This window comes from Vombatus ursinus, unplaced genomic scaffold (genome assembly GCF_900497805.2).
Source record: "Vombatus ursinus unplaced genomic scaffold, bare-nosed wombat genome assembly UNPS02014786.1, whole genome shotgun sequence".
NCBI classification, from domain to species: domain Eukaryota; kingdom Metazoa; phylum Chordata; class Mammalia; order Diprotodontia; family Vombatidae; genus Vombatus; species Vombatus ursinus.
The window spans coordinates 43927129-43949383 of NW_020954564.1; the positions used below are offsets into that span (position 1 = coordinate 43927129).

Consider the following 22255-nt stretch of genomic DNA (forward strand, 5'->3'; position numbering starts at 1 on the left):
ATTTCTAGTCAACTGGAATTTTTAACAGACAAAATCTTTCATCTGTCTTTACACCAATCTTTGCACAATCCAGCCCCCTCCCTGGAGGATTTATTGTGGTTTTGATCTGCATTGCTTCAAACCATTGAAATCTTTTCAAAGCAGCAGAGATTTTTTTTTCTTCTTGTTACTTTTTTTCTCTTGCAGTACCCTGGTACCAAGAGTGGACACAGTTTGCTATTCAGCCTGATCAAAGCAGTCTGCACCAATGTAACTTCCTGATCTTACGGGGAACAGAACTAAATGTTTCCATGTTCGACTGAGATGGATCGCCAACTGTCGACAGAGCAGTTGCATCTGGCAATAATTATTTACTAATTCTACTCACTGTTTGATCTGGTTTGCAGTGTACAGCTGCAGCTATCAAGGCCATAAGAGAAAGTGGAATGAATCTGAACCCAGAAGTCGATGGGACAGTAATTCGGGTGCCGATTCCCATGTAAGTTAAGTGACTCTCGGTGAAATTCATACAATTCAGCTGAATTCAGCAAATATTTATTAAGTGCAGTGCCCTGTGTTCGACCCTAGACATACAGAGATAGATGGACTGTCCCATCATGGCTTTATCATCTATAGGATGTCAGAGATGGAAAGGGTCTTAGGAAAAAAATGTCAGATGTTGAAGAGATTTTAGAACATACAGTATTAAGATCAGAAGATGTCTTTTAGAACTATCCCTTTATATATTATTTTATGCATGAGGAAACAGGTCCAGAGATGTCAGGTGACTTGCCCAGAGTCAAGTTTCCTGTAAATTCAATAAACCTTTATTCAGTGGCCAGTATGTTAAAGGCACTGAGCAAATTGGATTGAATAGGACACAGACCTTGCTCTCTAGTTGCTAATGTCAGTGTCAAATACACAAATACATTGATATAAGAGGGGATTGAGATAAGGTCAAAGGAATATTCTAGGCCACAGGGGTGGGGAACCTGTGGCCTTGAGGCCACATGTAGTCTTCTAGGTTCTTGGGTGCGGCCTTTTGACTAAGTCCAAGTTTTATAGAACACATCCTTTTATTAAGGGGATTTATTCTGTGAAGTTTGTATTCATTCAAAGGACCACACTTGAGGACTTAAAGGGCCGTATGTGGCGTAGAGGTTAGACTACATGATCTTATAAGATCTGGTCTATGCCAAGTGTTGTGAAAATCAAGGAGAAAGAAATCACGGTTGTGAAGGAACAAGGCTGTACATATGACTTGTTTTATATTGTGTTGGAGTTGGAGTCAAGGTGAATTGGGTTCCCATTCTGCTAATGGCCCTTACTAGCCCTGTGGCACTGGGCAAGTCACTGAATATTTCTAAGCCTCATTTTCCTCATTCGTAAAGTATGGATAATAGTGTCCATATCCCAGGGTTGTTATGAGCTTCAAAGGAGCTGTTGTATATAAAGTGCTTTGTAAACCTTTAATGTCGGCTTTGTGAGGCATGTTAGGCATATTATCCATGCCTTATTCCCTTGTGTGGGAATACCCCAGGACTCTGTTCTGGGCTGTCTTCTCTCTTTACACATTTTCTCTTCATGATCTCATCAGGTCTTATGGGTTCAACTATCATCTCTATACAGATTATTTCCAAAACGACTTATCGAGCTCTCATTTTTCTTCTGAGCCTTAGTCTAGGTACATGAGTGGGGAACCTTTGGCCTTGAGGCCACATGTGGCCCTCTAGGTCCTCAAGTGCAGCCCTTTGACTGAATCCAAACTTCACAGAATTCATAGAATCCCACCCCTGGACCTCTGACTGTGTGCTGGACAGCTCCACCTGGATATCCCAAAGGCATCCAGACTCATTTCCGAAACTGAATTATCTCTCTCCTGAACCTAATCATCCTGTTCCTTCCAGTCACCAGGTTCTCAGCCTAAGCATTACCACTCAACTTTTCACTCTCACCCATTCCTTATATATAATATATTGCTAAGTCTGGTCAATTCTAATTCCACAACATGTCTCATATACATAAGGGTATTTAAGCCCTTCTCTCCATACACCCCCATAGCTACCACACTTCAAATCCTTATCACTTCTCACATAGGCAATTGTAGTAGCCTCCCAATTGGTCTCCTTGGCATCCAACCTCTCACCCTTTGCCCTCCCCAATCTGTCTTCCACAGCTGCTCTTTTGATAGTCCAGAGGTACAGGTCTGACATGCTGCTTCTGTACTCAGAAAGTTCCAGTGGTTCTACATTCCTTCTAGAATAAAATGCAACCTTTTCTGTTTGGCTTTCAAAACCTTTTATAAGCTGACCCCACCCTATCTTTCTGGGATGATTTTAATTCATACCTTTCACATATTCTAGTACTGCCAAACTGGCCTCTTTGCTTGCCTTCATATATAGTTCTCTGTCTCTTTCTTCCATGCTTTTTCACAGGATATCCTATATACTTGGAATGTTCTCATCTCTTAGAATCCCTTGATCCCTCAAGGCTACGCTCAAGTACCACCTTCTCAAAGTGGCATTTCTTGATTTCCCCCAGTTGTTAGAGCCCTTCCTCCCAATCACTTTGTATTTATTTTGTATATAATTCTTGTAGTTACTTATTTGTCGACATGTCATATCCTACCAGTAGAAATATAAGCCTCTAGAGGACTAGGGCTCTCTCATTTTTCTGGCCCAGTCCATAGTGCTTAATAAATGCTTGTGATTTTTTTTTTTTAATTAATTGATGGAATGCTTCAAAGAGAGAACATCTTCTGAAAAGTGGAGCTGATTTTCAGTTCGGTTCAATGAAACAATTAGAGTTGATTGTAAGACCCTGTGGCAACTAAAAGAAATACTCTTGCTCAGAGAGGTTATAGTTTGGTTTGGGGAGTTGAGACAAGTATATAAATACATTTAATAACAAGGCAAAATGTAATAATAATAATAATAACTCATATTTGTATTAACCCTTTAAGACTTACCAAGCACTTTCCTCACGACAACTCTTTGAAATAAGTAGCATAAGATTTATCATCTCCATTTATAGACAAAACCAAAGCTCTGTGATTTACTCATTATCACATAGCTAGGAAGTGACAGAGGCCTGGACTTGAACCTAGTTCTTCTACTCCCAAGTCGGTTACTCTCTTATACCATTTGTGCTTCATAGAGTATGATCAATATCGTAAGACAGATAAAAAATTTAAGAGGGTTCAGTTTTATGCTGCTCTCCTTTGTCAGAGAAAAGAGGGATTATGTCGATGGGAAAGTCTGATAAAAAGGAAAGCATATGAGGATTTTAGTTGGTGGAATTGGGACCAGTAAGCAAATTCTTGGGAGTGGGAAAGCCTCAGCAAGTAGTACCCACACTGTTTGCCTTCTTTGACCTCTGTCCAGTGTTGATGACCATATCGGCCAGCTGCTAGCCTTTGTCCATTATGGATTAGACAGCAACTTATCAATGGATTCTTTACTTTAAGATCCTTGTGGTTGGAGCTCTTTCCATCTACGTGCCTGTCATTCCATCTATTTTTATAAATGATCATAGTAGCTGGCTGTGGTGCAAAGCTAATTATTTTTATTTTTACTTATTTATTTATTTTTTTAGTCAATTGGGGTTAAGTGACTTGCCCAGGGTCACAAAGCTAGTAAGTATTAAGTGTTTGGTCTGAGGCCGGATTTGAACTCAGGTTCTCCTGACTTCAGGGCTGGTACTCTATCCACTGCACCACCTAGCTGCCCCAGTGCAAAGCTAATTAGAACATTGTTTCTAGACTTCATGAGATTAAAGCAGGATTCCAGAGTTCTTTCATTTTATGCACAAAAAACAGCTAATCAGGTTCTTTCTCTCCCCCCCATTTTAGCTTCTAAACAGATGCCTGAGTACTTTTGTATTAGTATTATTGCCAGGATTAGTAGCACATTGCCCTGGGATGAGCCTTCTATTAGGAGACAGCAGAAGCAGCTTTGAGCTGTGGCTTTGCCATTAACTAGCTGGTCGGGCAGTCCTGGTCCAGTTGTTTATCTCCCTGGCCTTCATTTTCCTATTCTGAAAATGAGGGGTTAGATCAGGGGTGGGGAACCTGCGGCCTTGAGGCCACATGTGGCCCTCTAGGTCCTCAAGTTCAGCCATTTGACTGAATCCAAGCTTCACAGAACAAATCCCTTTAATAAAAGGATTTGTTCTGTAAAACTTGGACTCAGAAGGCCACATGTGGCCTTGAGTCCGTAGGTTCCCCACCCTTGGTTAGACTTGGTCTTACAAGATCTCTTATAGCACTAACACTCTGTTTTCTATGTTCTAACATCTGACAGAACATTTATTAAGTACTTACTATGTGCCAGACATTGTGTTAAATTCTATGGATGCAGAAGATAGGCCCTGCCCTCAAAGAGCTGAATTCTAATGGGGGAAGTTAACCCAGTAAGGAAAGTTGGAAGGTGAGGTGATGGGGGACGAGGGGATGCAGAGGTGGGGGGGTATGTGGGATGCGATACAGCTACATGTGCTGTGGCACGATGTGGCCATAGCAAGAAAGTATTGGAGAGGACTGGTTCTGGGGGAAATAAGGCCCTATCTCACCTACTAGAGCCCAGTGTCCCAGGGGAGGAGTCCAAAGTTTGTCTTGTGGAGGGTGATTGTGGGTAGCAGATGAAGATGTTGACTGTTGTGGAGATAGCTAACAAGTTGTGCTATGGTCTTATGGGTCCTTTCAGTACTTCTACTCTGTGGCCAGTTCTCCACTATTTTATTTTAGAGCTCCTCTAGCTTCAGTGTTCTGTGCTCTAAGCTCTGATATTCTCCAAGGTCTCTTGCAGCTCTGGCTGTCTGATATAATGAATTTGTTGTGAATGAATTTGTTACATTGTTGTAATGGATCCATCCTCCAATGCTGAGGCCCACTCATAAGGATATTTTTATGTCAAAGGTCTAATTTGCACATTATGGAATTCTGCAGTCCCAGAAGAGTTCTTCATTCCTTTGGTGTGAACTATGTAACTTAGACGGAAGAACTGGGAAGTTTAACTACCATTTACAAAGGCATAGGAATCTGTTATGTTACATTAGAGTAGGCAATGGGAGTAATCCAAGAGAAAAATGACAGAGCAAACCTTTCTGCTTCTGTAAACTCCGTTTTATATACTTTTTTTCTCACTTTAACAGTGTAGGTGAGGGTCCTGAGGACATTACTAAATTATATTTTAGGGAATTTTCCAGCTAGAAATTGATTTCTCAAAGGCAGGATAGCATGATTAAGAAAATTGATGTAGGAGTAAGGTGACCTAGGCTTTTACTGTGACTTTGCCCCTAACTCACCTGGTAACCGTGGATAAAATATTGGTGTCCTTTGTGTCAATTACCTCATCTGTAAACTCAGCATACTAGTACATGGTAACCTAGAAGAATAATGTTGGGGGGTAATACAGATAATGTATTAAATGCTTTGAATTCCTAAGAAGGTAGAAACCATATAAATACAAGATATTAATAGTATAGGAAAAGCCTCTGTTACCTTGGATCTATTTAATGGTATCTTTGAATTAATTGTGCCAACACACTTATAAACTTTAAATCACTATACAGATGAGTTAATAAAGATAGAACTGTAGAATAGATCTTCCCACATATGATATATTTTCCATACACCCACATATTCTCCATAGGGGTCTTCCTCTGATGCCTTATTTTGGTACTGGTGTGACCATGGCATCTCACAGCCTTTGCCATTGGGAGTACAAGCTCTGGTCAGTTCCACCAAATTGGAAAGGCTTTCAGTATAGTCCTTTTGATGGTCATACACGTGTGTCATCTTCTGCTGCTCGAGGACTGTCTCATGAGCAAAGAAGCCCGTTGCCACAGAATTGGCCACCTGATGAGAGGTAGTGGTTGGTGGTATTAGAATCTGTGTGTGTGTGTGTGTGTGAGTGTAAAAGTGGGAAAGGAGATGGACCAGTTCTAGAGTGACACTGAGGGATAGTAAAATGGACACCCTAGGTGCTCCATTGGCGTTTGTGAACCAGAGGCAGGCCTTTGGTGTATTGGGTAGATTCTTTCTGGAAGACTTACAAAAACATTGACCAATGTCACCCAGAATGAGATGCCTTGGATAGGTTGTGATCTGTACCAGTTAAGGGTACTCTCCACACAAATGAGACTGTTTTGAAGTATCCATAAATCTGTTCTACAGCTCTATCTTTAATAACTCTTTTGTATAGTGATTTAAAGTTTACAAGTAAAGTGCTCACCTCATAATAAACTTGTGATGTGGATAGTACAAACAGCATTGTCTCCATTTTACAGATGAAAGAACTGATACCAAGAATTAAAATGACTTCTCGTGCCGTCATTTGTCCTAGGTCTCTTTTCCTTCTCCCATTTTTTGGGAGTAGGTAAAGTTGAGCTCTAAATAAGAGGCCACTTCTGTCCCCTTCTCTCTGATATCTTCTTCCATCACCTCTCTAATTACTTTGAATTGGCACACTTCATCTGGCTTCTGATATCCCAGACCATGTTTCAGCCTTCACATCTCATCCATCTCTCCTCTCAGGCCATCCACCTGGCTATTCATTTCTCCCTTCCCTAGCCACCACTCCCCTGTTTGTGTTGTTTTCTCCTACTATATTATAAACTCCTTGAAGGCAACAGGCATTTATTAAGCACTTACCATGTTCCAGGAACTATGCTATGCACTTAAAAAATAGCTCATCTGATCCTCACAACAATCTTGTGAGGTAGGTGCTATTATTATCATCCCCATTTTACAGTTGGGGAAACTGAGGCAGACAAGTTAAGTGACTTGCCTTGCCTAGGGTCACAGAGCTAGTAAGTATCTGAGGCTGGGTTTGAATTCAGGTTTTCTTAACTCTGTGTCTAGTGCTCTATCTACCTAGCTGACTTCCTTAAATTTAGGGACTGTCTCTTTTGGAATTGTATCTCCAAAGCTTAGCACAGTGCCTGTCACATAAGTGCCTAATAAAATTTTTTTCATTCATTCGTTCAGCTCAGAGTACTGAAGAGTAGTTTGATTTTTAATAAACATAACAGTTTGTTCCTTGAATATGAACTTTAAGGAAATAAGGAATTTCTGGCAGGTAAATCCCAAATGAAAACAACTAATCCTGTTTCTTGTAATGCATTTGTTTCTTTGTTTGACAAGGAAAAGGTTAGTCCTTGGTCCTGTTCTTGGTCCTATTGGACCTATTCTTTTAAAAAAAAATCACCTCTCTGATTTGGTCCTATTGGTTCTGTTCTTTTAAAAATCCCCTCTGTCATTTTTTCCACTAAGGATTCTTTGAGCCTCGGTTCAGTTAATTGCTGTCATTCCCCCTGCGCATTTGGAAATCAGTGTGCCTCTCTGAGGGAGGGACCTGATGATCAAGAAAATTCCACCCAGAATCTTCTGTCTAGGACTTTTCTACCCCCATTTGGTAGGTTACTGACCATAAAGTTTCATATGGTATGATGGAAAAAAAAACAACACAGTGCATTAGAGTAAAAATAAATGGTTTTAAATTCTAGTACTGCTTTTTGTCCCTGTGGGACCTTGAGAGAATCCCTTTCCATCTCTGCACCTCAGTTTCCCTAGAGGTGGTTGGACTAGATGTGTTCTAAAGTCCATTCCCATTCTAAATCCTATAATCTTGGCTGAAGTACTCTAGCTTGGATTCCATCTTTCCAAAGCTATTTTCCTATCATCTGATGAGCCCTAAATGCTACCCTCCTCCATTTATGTGCCAGCTACTATATCTGTCTTGTGGTTGATTGTGCTAGAGGGATAGTGTGTCTGAATTACACATTCCAGGAAATATTGGTAATATCCTCTCTTACACACACATACACACACGCATACATGGAACTTTGGCATTCTTTAAAGAGAAAAATCAGTTAAGAATGACTCAAAGACCTCATTTTGGATTGAGAGCCCACAAATTTCCTTTGAGCAACTGCAGCTGTTTATAGTGGAGTTTGCTACCTCTTTCATTACTACTCAGATACCAGCCATTGCTCCTCATTTCTGAGTAATTCATTGTGTCGGATGATTTTCCACACAGAGTGCTTTTCTAAAGCAAGTATCTGGTGGGCCTCCCATCAGTCTGCAAGACACTTGCTTCCTTTTATTTGGCCTTGCCACATCCAAAAGACAAGAGAAACTTCATGCATTTAAGCTCTAGAGAGGCCCACATGTTTCCATGGTTTGCCTTGTGTGTATAATTGCAGCACACTCCTAAGACAGGAGACCTAGTATTTAGGCACCTGCCTGCTGATTGAAAGACACAAAGAGAAGCAATCAGTTTCACAGACACACTTCTAAAGGAATTGAGCTTTCAACAGAAACTGGAGAGAAAGTTGTCACCAACACCTATGCAAAATGTTGCATAAATAAGAGGCCACTTCTGTCCTCTTCTCTCTGATATCTTCTTCCATCACCTAATAGACTGATTTAAAATGCGAAGAAAGTTGCCAGCAATCTTCCAGGTTAGATAGCATCATTAACGTGTCTAACCCCTCTGAGCAGACACCCCTCCTGCTGCACTCAGATTGGAAGAGGGACAGGGACAGCAATGACTAATTACACATCTACACGAGCTCAGAATTTTCCTGTACCACTGATGGGGTCACAGCATTGTCGCAGCACGGTTCTCTTACAGCAGGGCTGGATGCAGTAACCTTGATCAGACCACAGCTGTAGTGCAGCGTTTGGTTCTGGGTGCCACATTGTAGGAGGGACATTGACAAACCAGAGCCTGTCCAGACATTGGCTAGGTTGGGGGAGGAGACTGTAGACAATTCCATACAAAGATTTATTGAAGAAATTGGAAGTGTTTAGCCTAGAGAAGAGAAGACTTGGGGAACGATATTCTCGTCATCTTCAAGTATCTGAGGACTTGTCAAGACTTAATTTTCTTGGCCCTGAAAGGCAAAACCAGGACCAGTGGGGAAGAAGTTATAAGGAGACAGGTTTCAATTCAGTGGAATCTGGTAGGACTTCTTGTCCAGAACTGGAATGGGCTTCCTACACAATCCAGGAGTGAAATGAGTCCTACATCACTGGAGGGTCTTCAAACACAGGACAGATGACCACTTGTTGTGGATACTACCCCAGGTTGAGGTAAAAGTTGTTGAGCTCTGGGGTCCCTTCTAACTCATTTCTTGTTTTTAGTATAATGGAAAGAGTCCTGGATTTTGAGTCATGTTGAAATTTTGGTTTTGCTACTTAGTAGTTGCATGACCTTGGCCAGGTTGCTTCCCCTTTCAGCCTCAGTTTTTTCATCTGTCAAAAGAGGGGATTGGACTCCCTGACTTTCAAGGTTCAAGAATTAGATCATTTCTCCCTTTTTAACCTACCTTTGTTTTGGGGTACAAAGGTTACCAACAAAAGGTCCAGTTACTTAAATGGGAGATGGCACTGGTGTTTGTCAGACAGATGGGGATGCATGAGCTCTGTGACCTCAAACCAAGATGCATAGGAAATCAGGCCACACTGCACAAACAAAAACATTTCCTTCAAGGCCTCAGAGCCCCAAGTCCCCAGGCTGCCCCTGCCTGAAAACAATAAAGCTGGTGAGTGTGCTCATGGCAAATTTGCCGTGCTGCTCTTCCCATCCCTGGGGAGGAGTTCTTTTCACAGAATCCCAGCAGGAAGATGGCTAGATTCACACTCCTATATTTCCCCCTGCCCCTTAGAAGGTTAGAGATGAAATACTGGAAAATCCTCTTCCCTAGAATAGCAGGACGTTCTTTTTCTTTGGAATCCATTTGTATCATTTCTTTTGCCAGGTCCCAGGCCTAGGAGGTTTAAGCAGTTTAAACAGTTCTCATTTAATACATGGGATCATTTCAATATGCCTTCTAGGTTTGTAAACACCTTGTTCAGAGGAGTTTTGTGATATAGGGGGAAAGTTACCTAAGTTGGGTCTTGAAGGAAGAGAAATGTTCCAGCAGGTAGAGATGAAGGGGGCACATTTGCCAGAGAATAGAGGACAGCCTGCTCAAATGCAGGTGCAGGGGATAGCAGGATGAAATTGGGCCACTGTGAGCAGTGTAGTTTGGCAGGAATTTAGAGTGCATGAAAGGGTTATAGTGTGAAATTAGATAGACTGGAATCAGATTGAGGAGGGCTTTGAATACTAGAGCTAGAAGTTTGTCTTTTATCCTGTAGGTAGTAGGGAGCCTAATGAGATTGTTGAACTTAAAATTGGAAAGGACCTTGGAAGAGAGATCATCTAGGCTGATTCTTTTTTTTAACCGACGAGGAATTTTGAGACTCACGAAGTATGTTTTCCAAAGAGTTAGGGAAGGAAAGGTTTCACTTTAATGAAAAAAAAAAGTGGATATATTGGTGTTCTGCTTCATTAGACTGAACTCCTTGAGGACAGGTACCATCTTTTGCCTTTGTTAGCACAGCCTAGAACACAGCCTAGGCACTTAATAAATGCTAGTTGACGTAATTCTTTGAATTCCTGCCTCAGTAGCTAGGGTGCTTTAGAGAAGGGAAGGTATCCAGGCATTTTCAGATCTTAAGGGATGATGATTCATTTACAAAAGGATTTTCACTTTATAAAAAGCTTTTGTAGCAAAGGTCATAGAAATCTGGAAAATACCAAGATTATTTAAGTATTGATTTATTATAGCTGGAGTTCTTAACCTTTTTTTGTAATATGGGCCCCTTCGGCAGTCTGGGAAACCTATAAACCCTTTCTCAGAATGATGTTTGTTGCATGCATTCATAATTGAAGGAAATGCTAAATTTGTTAGAGGTTAGTGAAAATAAAGATGTAATTTTTTTTTGCCATCTAAGGTCAGGGACCCCTAGAAAGTTAAGGGGTCTCTGGACTCTAGGTTAAGATCTCTTACTTTGTAGACTCATACCATCATGGTAACACCATAGGCAGCAGAAAGAACATCAACACCAGGTTGGGATGTTAGAAGATTTAGGTTTGAATCCTGGTCTTCCACTTATTTACCAGTTGACCTTGGACAAGTCATTGAACATTTTGTGGCCTGTTTCCTTATCTGTAAAATAAAGGGACTAAGCTGGTTTTAAGGCCCCTTCCAGGGGTGGCAAAGCTGACAGTGAGGTCTAGGATTGGAGAACCATAAATAAATTCCTGGAGCTAATTGAAAATCTATGTAGATAATGCTTCTCTGGGACTTAAAGCAAGTCAGTAGGAAAAATAGAATCCTCGTTACAAAATGTGCACTGGAACAAAGCATAATAACACCTTGCATTTGGGAAGTGCTGCATACTTTTCAGAATACATGCATCACCTTGATCACTGAGTTGGGGATCAGGAGATCTTGGTTTGAATCCTTCAGTTCTGGCACTTAGTGATATGTTCTTGGGCAGGTCCTTCTCCAGTCCTCAGTTTCCTCCTCTGTACAGTTGTCATGATAATTCTTAGCATGTTGCTTCATAGAAGTATTTTGAGGAAAGTATTTGCTAGGTTATAAGCCTTGCACAAATGACCTGTTTTTATTGTTACACCAAATTTCGATCTTTGGAGGCATACAAGTGACCCTGGGCTTTTGAAGGTTCTGGAAGGAATCACCAAAGATGAGACTTCCTTGTCCTTCGTACCTAACCAAAAGGGATCTCTCCCATCTTAAATTTATTGTAGCATTTTGCCTTGATGGCTACTTGGACCTCCTTACTTTTTTCCTTGCATCATAGTTCTTTAATTGACTGGCTTCTGTCTTCTTAATAGAGAACCAGGATGGGGAGAGCAGAGATGTATCTCCCTTGCCTAGGGGAGATACCTTAAATATAGTAGATAAGTTGCCTTAAATGTAGTAGATAACTTAGTAAATGTTTGCAAAATTGGGCTGAATTTGTATCTTAGCACCTGACACAGCACTTTGCAATTTAATTTATTTGAACAAATATTTATTAAATGCCTGTTTTGTACTGAATATTATGATGGGAAAGATAAGAAGTATAAGCTCAGTCGATACCTAATGTATATTAGTTTTAATGTCATTGAAATTGTGCCCTCCACCAGTGTTGTACTCCAGCATCTCATCACATGGAATTGATACTGGGTTCCTACAGGCCCTGCCATTGGTGTTAGGTAAAAAGTGGTAGGCCCCACCAAGCTGAAAAGGCTCTCAAGTATGGGTCTGATGAGGACCCTAGATATGTCTTTGTCTGAAGACCGAGTTATCAAGGTCGTAGAGGCTCCTCCCCAGGTTGACTGTAATGCCGCTTTTGTCCCTAGCATTTCGCAAACACCATGTAGTAAGTTGCAAAGGGAGTGGCTGTCTTGTCTTGTTGGAAGGACTCCTCTCCTAGAACCCTGTAGTATTTAAGTACTATATCCCTTATGCCTGGCACAATTCTATGATAATCAATTTAATTCAATATACACATTAATATCTGCTGTATGTAAAGCACTGTGCCAGGTAGCGGGGGAGACACCAAGTTTGGGCACATAGTAGATGCTTGGTAGATGTTAATTGAATTGAATTGAAAACTTGAAGTCATTTCCCATAAGTGTAATCAGAAAACCATTTAAAGTTGAATGTCCTACCTAATAGCTATCTTTTGTAGTCATTCCATCTGTGTGTGTTGCCTTCTCCTTTATCACCTGCTAGATAGCTCTGTGTACATTTGTCGCACTGATGTATAAATAATAGGAAGCACTTATCTTACCGTGGGGAGTCTTGTCTGCCACGTGTTGGGAGTGGGGTGTGCCCTTTGCATGTTGTTCCAGGGGATATGTTCAAGGAGTCCAGGAAGGTGTCTGTCTTGGATATATCAGGAAGACCTAACCAGCAGAGTTTGTCTAAACAATGCCTCACCCTGTGGCCAGGGCCAAACCTGCTGAGTGGTTAAAATCTTTGCATTGTGTCCTGGGGAATCTCTGACCTTGACAGAAGGGGCTGCTGTATTCATCAGCTGGCACAAGGCCCAGCTGGAGGGTGGACTCTGTGCTGTCTCTGGAGCCCTGTTGCACTAGGTGTGTGGAATCTTTTGGAATGAGGGGGATGCTAGCCCTGCTGCACCGCCACACACCTGCCCTGGCAAGTACACCTGGACTGTTGATTTTACTTTTGGCCAGCCTAGAACATTTGAGAAGGGACCCTGACAACCTGGAGCACTTCCAGAGGAAGACAGTTGGCATGGGGAGAAGACTTGAGATGATGAAATCACAGGTTTTAGAGCTGGAATTAACCTTAGAAATTTTCTAGGCCAGAGCTCCCTTGTTAAAAGAGAAGAAACTGAGGCCCAGAGAAATTAAGTGAGCTTTTATATAGTCTGTAGCTGAGCTGGGACTTCAGCTCAGGTCCTCTGATCCCAAATCTGATGATCTTCCTCCTATACTATTCTGCCTCTCAGTTCACAGGATCATAGGACCATAGACTGAGAGCTGTAGAGGACCTTAGAGACCATTGAATCCAACTACTTCATTTTACCGATAAAGAAATTGTGGTCCTTGGAGGTTAAATGACTTGCTGAGGGTTATGCAGCTAGTGTCTGAAGCAGCATTTGAACTCAGGTCTTCCTAACTCCATTTGCTGCACTTTATCCTCCTAGCTGCCTCATTGAAAGCTCTAGGCCAGGAATAGTAGCCCATGTCTTTGGTTCCTGCTCTCAGGGAGGCTAAGGCTAGTGGATTGCTTGAATGTAGGAGCTCTGAGTTGTAGTAGGGCTGAGCCAGTTGGAGGTCTGAACTAAGTCTGACACCAGTACAGTGAGTCCTCAACATTGGGGAACCATCAGGCTTAGTTCAGGGGTGAAGCTGCCCAGGGAGGAAACAGAGTATGTTGAGGCTCTTGTGTCCATCATTGATGGAATTGAGCCTATAGGTGACCACTACACTTCCAGCCTGGAAGAGGTGAGGAGACTCGATCTTCAAAGAAAGGAGAAGAAAAGATCTAGTGATATTTAACCTGTAGAAGAGAACCTTGGGTTTGTAGATCTGGGACAGGGGGCAATGAAGAGTGACAGAGGAAGGCATTGAATCTGTCTTCAGGGACTGTATAAATGACCCTCACAGGGAAGAAGGATTCGATTTTAACCCAAGGGACAGAAGGACAAACAGTCATGACCATGTTTAGTGCACTTTGCACTGTACCACATTCCCTCCATCATGCTGCTATGGATCAACTCCTAATGGTACCTCAGAGCCTCAGGAACAGAAAAAAAAAAAGAGGTCCATGAAAGATAAACCTATAAATCCATTTCAGTCAGCATGATAAAAATCAATATTTTATGTAGATTTTTAGTTCCCTGAACAACCTGATGATACATTTTGTTTTTCAAAACTGAGGATACCTAGAAAAACTCCATTTCCTTATCAGAATGATGGTTTCTTCAAAAACTCTCTAGTACACATGATAGCACAAATTTCCATGTTTCTTTACAACAACCCTTTACAGTAGCTAATACAAGTATTATTATATCCATTTTATAGATGAGAAACTGAGGTTCTGAGAAGTTCAGGGACACACAACTGGTAAATATCCAAATATCTAGGACCTTTGAACCCAGGTCTTTTAATTCTAAGATTAGTTTCTCTGTCATTACATCAGGTTCTTTCCTGGCCTGTATTATAACAGAAAATAAATTACAACAAATATGACTGATAAAATACCTTCTATACAATAAGCTTATACATATATACATACATATGTACATATATACATATGTGTATATATATATATGTATATATATATATGAATTATCTGTTGTGAGCCTCTTCCAAAAGTCATTTATATCTATTCTAACTTTTTTCAGACTGTTCATTTTCTACAGTTTATCAACTTAATCAATACTTGTTGGATTAGATAGATGAGATCCCTGAAATGCTGTGAGAGACAAATGTGTCTCTAGTATCTAAGGGCACTGAACCCAGCAATTTGTAATGATAGTTTCTTCCCTGGCAAGAGAAATGCTGATACTCGGGGCCATCTTGTAGCAGAATTGTGAAATATAGGAAAAGGTTATCTTTAATCCCTACAACCTTCCCTGTTTTTGCCATTTTACTCCTTCTGTGGAGCTCTGTGATTGATAAAGCTAGGTTAACAATCAATCATGATCAGCAGGTTGGAGGCCATTATTAACTTATGCCTTAGTAAAAATTCAAGTTATTTGTGTCCTACTTCCAGGAGTATTTTCATTGCCTCTAATTGTGAAGTCATAGTGGTGGTGGTGATGATGATGATGATGATGATGATGATGATGATGATGGATGATGATGATGTGATAATACCAGCTTTTTGGCACCTTACAGTATTGGAATTATATTTACAACCTTTATCTCATTGGAGCCTCACAAGCACCCTGTGAGGAAGTCAGGGCAAGTAGTGTTTTTCCCAGAGATTAAATGACTTCCCCAAAGTCATATAACTACTGAGTAGTAGAGCCAAATCTTCTAATTCCAAAGTCAAGACTCTTTGCCATATCTCAGTGGTCTGTGTTTAGAAGTTTAAGTGGCTTCGCACTGACACAGATTATTCATAATGTTCTTCCTGGCATCGTGATATGATTAGTTTTGGGGTTTTTTGTATTTTTTCTTGGTAGATCAAGTTTCAATTTCCATGTTCCTTCCCTGTTTCTTTTGCTGTGCCAAAAAATAGAACCTAAAAGAAAAATATCATTGTGATTTCCATTAATTGGATTGAAAATCATGAGGGCAACAAGAACCAGTCCAAATTCCTAAACTACTGACATGATGGTTAGATCCCCCTTCAGCTCTGGGATTCATATTTTTGACTTTGAAAGTATATTCTGCCTAGAATCCTAAAGAATACTCATTTAGGCACAACTTAGGTGCCCAAATGTAAGTGATTTATGTACAAGGCCCTCTTCCCTTTCTCATGAGCATTCTGACACAGAATTCTCCTTGTACAGTACACTGCTTGCTTTTCAAAAACGCTCCCTTTTCCATTGCTCCTTAAATTCCTTTAAACTTTTAGCAAGGAGATTGAATGGGTTGTTTTGAGGAGGGAGAGTAAGAGTATGAAAACATAGGAGTAGCAGACAGGATAAGGAGATACCCACATCATAGCTCACAGGGAATCTTAAAAACCATACATCTTAAATCCAGGAATTTTGCAGACTGTAAGAATGTACAGTAAAATACTATTTAATGATAAGAATCAGGTGTTCTGGGAATTAAGGAATCTGGGCTGTAATCTAGTCAGGAGTCCAACTCTGCCCCTAAGTTGTGTGATTTTGGGAAAGTAGCTTAACCTCCCTGAATCTCAGTTTCTTCCTCTGTAAAATGGGAGTAATAGTTTTTGTACTTGCTCATCACAGAAGGTGATTGTGAAGAAAGTCAAGTATAAGCTGTGAAGTAGCCCTGTAAATAAATAAACACCGCTATTGGTCCGGAGTGGCAATGTCATTGGTATAGGTTACCCCCAGAGAGAAAACTCCATGCACCAAAGCAGATGGTGACACCACCAGTATGTGTCTTGGGCAGGACTTGAACCCAGGTCTTCCTGACTCTAAGATTGTTGTCTTCCACTACTTCTCCCCTCTTCTCTAGCCCCTACTTCTCTAGCTCTTATTCTAATTTGTCCCTGTTTTAAAGATGAATCACAGAACCATGGAGAGTTCAAAGTACTCTCAAAGGTCACCCACACCCAGTCAAAAATCTCTTCTGTCATATGAGAAATGGCCATCCAACCTGTGCTTGAAACTGAGGCCCAGAGAGGTTATGGGCCTTCTCCAAGGTCATGTTGCTCTCTAGACTTTACACCAGGACCTTTACAGCATGTGGCCCGTTCGCCACTTGTGGCCCACCAAAAGATTTCAGGCAGCCTGCAAAAAATGTATAGGATGTAAAACAAGCCTGCACAACATACTGCCACAGGCCGCTTTGGCAAATTGCAAGTGGCCCCAGGACTGCTTTATACTAACCCCAGTGTTTCTCTACACGGGCATGATCAAGCTTTCTAACTCTTATTTTTATCTTTTCAGCAGCACCTAAAATACAATAACAAATGTTTGGCTAATTTTTTTTTAATTCGGGGCTCCCCCACCCCCCTCTTTTTTGTTGATCAGAGTTACCAGGGAACACAGAGAAATGCTGGTCAAGCTTGCAAAACAGAACACAAACAAGGCTAAGGATGTCCTGAGGAAAGTGCGGACAAATGCAATGAATAAACTGAAGAAATCCAAGGATACAGTGGCTGAAGATACAATTAAACTAATAGAGAAACAGGTAATTGCGATTTTCAGATCAATATGTAAATGTATATAAACTGTACGTAACAGCTGCCATAAATGCCATGTGGGATAAGCAAGGCTGTAGTAATTATAGGTCTCATAGAATGCTTTACATGTGGCAAAGTGCTGTCTTTACACCATGTCAGTGAAGTCAGTAGTACAAATATTGTTCCCATTTTGTAGATGAGGATACAGGCCTATAGAGGGGAAGTGATCTGCCCAAAGCAGGTACAGAGCCAGAACTAGAGTCAAGGCTGGAATGTGTGGGAGGGAAGAGGGATCATTGAACTTTTGATCTGGGAGGGACCTAAGAGGTCATTTAGTGCTACCCTCCTCTTTTACTTCTGAGGAAACTGAGACTCTTAAACGTAAAGTGACATTATCAAGATCGAACAGGCAATAGGCAGCAGAGCTGCTAACTCCAAATTCAATTCTCCTCACTCATGACACATTTCCTGGGCCTTCCAGCTAGAAGGAGTTTAGATTTGGGACCATCTGAGAGTTTTGAGGAAAGCCATGGTTTAGGAGGAATAATTGTGTGACATTTATGCAGTGCTTTGTGCCTTATAATGCACCTTCCTCATAGCCATCCTGGGTGTTGGGTGAGGAAACTGAGCCTCAAAGAGGCTAAATGACTTGGCATGGTGACATACTTCCTAAGTGTCAGAGCCAGGACTTGAACCCAGCTTCCCTGACTTTAAAGTCAAATCAAACAGCTTTTGTAGAAGGAATTAAGGAGGAGGTCATGGAAAGGGGTAGCTGTGTTGACACAGGGGTACCCTGGGGAAGGTCCTGGTGCCCCTAGTATCCCATTTGCTGGATGTTGGTGAGAGTTGGAGGTGGGAGATCCTGGAGGCTGGAACTCATGTCAGGGGTCTTGTACTCTCCCAGCAGTGTAGTAAAGCACAGTGGATACTGGACCCAGAATCAGGAGATGCAGGCTAGGCTTAAATCCTAGCACTTAGACTAGCTGTGAATATGAGCAAGCCCCTTCAACTCTCTGAATCTCAGTTTCCCTATCTGTGAAATGAGGGAAATCATACCTGTATGAGATACAGCTCAAGCTGGTTGTGAAGAAAAGGTTTTGTAACCTTAAAGTGCTATAAAAATGTGAGTTGTTATTATTTGTACCAAATATAGTCATCTGATGTCCCAGAGGTCTGTCCTTCCCTCTCTTCTCCTTCCTTCCTTCCTTCCTTCCTTCCTTCCTTCCTTCCTTCCTTCCTCCCTCCCTCCCTTCCTTCCTTCCTTCCTTCCTTCCTTCCTTCTTTCCTTCCCCAGATGTACCTAGCATGTAGATTCTACTTCCTTTAACTCTTGCCTCATTCTTTCTTCTAGTTATTTAAATGACAAATGCTCAGAGACCATACCAGGCTCATAAAAGGAAGGTAGAAAGTGTTCTTGGGACTGTAGATCAGGCAGAAGTGAGGGCCTGAGCTGAACCCAGTGGGTTTCTGTGGCATTTGGGCAGGAGAAGGAAGGGCTCCTGCTGAGGTTGCACAATACCTTCTCTGCATCAGTAAATTGCTGCTGCTTTCCTGTGAGAAGCCGTGAAACGTTGGGGACTGGCAGCCTTTCCTTATTTATCCTGTGCTTATTGGCCTCTTGCCTACAATAGTAGCAGCAGAGGCAAGAGAGCCACTTGGGTAAGAGAAAATGCTCCAAGAAGCTCGTCAGGGACTGGACCCATGTTCTAACTGATAAAGAATACTCTTGGGCGAGAGAACTCCCTCTACTTCTCCAACATAGAGTCTTAGATAGTTGCCTCTTACATTGGGAAGTTAAATGACTTGCCCCAAGTCAAAGGCAGAACTTGAACCTGGCTCTTCCTGGCTCAGGGGTCAGCTGTCTGTGTTGCTTTGTTGTCTATTGGATGTCATGTTAGAAATATAGAAATAATGTTAAAATATTGCTGGAAGGAACTTCAGAACCCCAAATGTCAGGACATAGAACATAGACCTGGAATGGGCTTTTAAACATAGAACATTAACTATGGAATGACCTGGAAGGGACCTGAAGGATGATCTGTGGTCTAGTATAAGCCCTGGTAGCTCCTCCCAAGTTAGAAAGACAAAGCTCTATTTCCTCCAGCATTTAGCAGTATGTTTTTTGCACACAGCAAGTGTCTAATAAATGTCTGTTGTATTGCTTTATTATGAGTCTAGGCCTTATCTACCTATTGTTTGTGACTCTTTTAAGCCAGTTTCCTCATCGATAAGGTAATGATTTCTGAGGTCCCTTCCTGCCTTCAGTCTGTGATTGTCTATAATTGCCTCTGGTGAGACCAGTCTCTCCGTGTGGAGAGGCTCACCACCACCAATTTTTTGGCCAAGGCAGTTTGGGAAGACAGCTACTAAATCACGGAGGAATTTTGATTTGTCTTGGTTGTGGGGAATACCCACAAGGGTGAAATCATGGGTCTTTTGAAGTATACCTTTGTTTATGGTTTCATTTCCTCTATTCATCATGTAAAACATTGAGTTGGAATTTTTACTGATGAGACAGAGGCCAGCAATAATGCCATTAAAGGGCTAGGATCCTTTGTGGGGTGTTTCGAAATCTTTGCAGGGTATTTCAAATCTCTTTCCAAATCTACTTTATGTATGCACAAATTTTAATATGAGGCTAATGTTAGTTCATTTAACAGCCTGAATTTCAGTAGCACTTTGTAGTTTTAAAAAAATACATTTTCTTCACTCAGAGAACAGGTCTGACTTTTTTAAGCTCCCACAGCAAGTTAGTGGAGCAATCTGGGACTCCAACTCAGGTCTTCTCACTCTAACCTAGTACTCTTTCCACTACCCTGTGTTGCCTTTCCAAATATTTTCTTCTATAGTATTTGGCTTCCTCCACAATGGAAAGATTGTCTTTATTTCTCTAGAAGAAGGAGTTAACTGTCTACTCTTGAGTTTATAAGAAAGAAAAGGTCCAATTCTAGACTTGTGTCCCTGTAGGTTTAATTTCCCTCTCCTCCCTCCTTCCCTCCCAGTCTCCCCCAGCCCCTTGGCCTGGCAAAGCTGTGCTGATTGAGGACTGAGGTCCTCCCCTCTCTAGCTCTGACATCTGCTGGCCTTCTGTTTTACCTTCGATCTGTCCTGCTGCTGAAACAGGCCTGCTAAACATGAAAGTACTTGGCAGCTACGGGTGGCGTCTTCGGCCAAGAACCTTTCACTACAAACCTTTCAGAGAAGTGAAGCCACTCAGAAATAAACTAACCAGGCTGCCAGTAGGGACAGAGAAGTTGAGTGCTGGCTGCTGAGAAGCAGAGAAGGAGGAAAGCCATCTATTCAGATTGCCAGGAACTTGCCTCAGGGCTCCTCTTTCCCCTGACTCCCAGGCAGGCTTCAGGAAAGGTAGCCTTGAAGGCCGACCTGCTTTTGGAAGGGATTTCAAGTGGTCCATTCCCCTCCTTCTTTGAAGCCCAGCCATGTGCCTGAGCCTGGGCTAGCCCAGAAAGGCCCTGGGGTCCTAGCACAGCCTTCACTGTGCTGGAAAGAGGACTCAGTTCCTCCAAACCTGAGTTCTTGTCTTTTTCTGCCACTTAGCTGGGACTGTGTGAACTGGGACATCAGTTTTCTTCTCTGGACCTCAGATTCCTCACCCATAAAATGTGGGGATTTGATTAGATGGTCTCTGAGGTCCCTTACAGCCCTGTTCACAGAAGCAGAATTTCAGAGTTGGAAGGGTCCTTGGTGACTTTATGTTCCCACCTCTGCCACAAAAAGAGTCTCCTCTCACATTCCTTCTCTGAGCTTTCCTCCAGTTCTCACCTTTTCTGTTCCAAGCAGCTGTCCAGCCCTAGCAGATCAGGGGCAGGCGCTCTAGAGCAGGGCTGTCACCCTAGTATAGCACAACAGGTGTCTTGCAGTTAGAGAAGGGAACTTGGGTTCCTGTCCCAGCTCAGCCATGGCCTGACTGTGTGTGGCACTGGACAAGTCGCTTCTTTCCTCTGTGCTTCACTTTCCCCATCTATAAAACAGGGACAGTGATCCCTGCCCTGACTGTTTCATGAGGGTGTCATGAGGATAGATGAGATAGTATTTGTGAAGATGCTTTGAAAATACAAAGCACTATATACAGCTGTATTTTTGTATTCATTCTATAACCAACAATTAAGCTTAAACTGTGTTTTTCCTAACCCCTAGAGCAGCATTCTGTACTTTCTTGCTATTGTTCAGTTGTTTCAGTCGTTTCTGACTCTTTGTGACCCCTTTTGGAGTTTTCTTCGCAAAGATGCTGGAGTGGTTTGCCATTTCCTTCTCCAGCTCGTTTTACACATGAGGGAACTGAGGCAAACACAGTTGAATGACTTGCCTAGGGTCACACAGCTGGTAAGTGTCTGTGGCTGGATTTGAACTCAGGTCTTCCTGGCTCCTGGCCCAGTGCTCTATCCACTGTGTCACCTAGCTTCTCTAGTTAAGCACAGAGTATGTACTTAAAATATGTTTGTGTAATTGGATAGGGATAGTGATTTGGTATGGGGAATCTCCTGAATGAGGAAACTTCTTCTATGTATAAGTATCTATTATGTACTAGTCACTGTTCCAGTCACTGTTAGGGGCTGGAGTTGATTTTGGTACAGAGATAATGACGATGTGGTCCCTGCCATTCTGGCATGATATGAAATAAATATGCAATGCCATAAAGTAAACTGTATTGTAAAACAAAATAGAGTAAGAACACCAAAGGTATTGAATTTGAAGGGTGGGAAAGGTCAATTATTATTATTATTATTATTAATAGCTAGTATTTATATAATGCTTTAAGGTTTGTAAAACACTTTACAAATATTATTTTATTTCATTTCATTATTTCATGTCCTCACAACAACCTTGGAAGGTAGGTGCTATTATTATTATTATTGTTATTATTAATTATTATTATTCCCATTTTAAGATAAGGAAACTGAAGTTGAGGGAAGTTAAGTGACTTGCTTAGAGTCAAGCAGATAACTAAGTACCTGAAGCAGGATTTGAATTCTGGTCTTTATGAATCCAGGTCCAATACCCTATCCACTGTGCCACTTAACTGTCTACAAAAGATGTTGGGTTGGGAAGAGTAGGTCAGGGAAAGCATGCTAGAGGAGGCAACTTTTAAACTGGACCTTGAAGT

General features: G+C 41.6%; 1 protein-coding gene across 1 annotated transcript in view; it reads left to right on the forward strand.

Moving 5' to 3' along the window:
- LOC114047096 (ribosome-recycling factor, mitochondrial-like) overlaps positions 1-22255 on the forward strand; it is a 56878-nt gene that overhangs the window by 25763 nt on the left and 8860 nt on the right. The window contains exons 5-6 of the mRNA XM_027867822.1: positions 387-478; positions 16979-17138. Of these exons, the coding sequence (XP_027723623.1) occupies positions 387-478; positions 16979-17138 (252 nt within the window). The remainder of the gene's footprint in view (positions 1-386; positions 479-16978; positions 17139-22255) is intronic.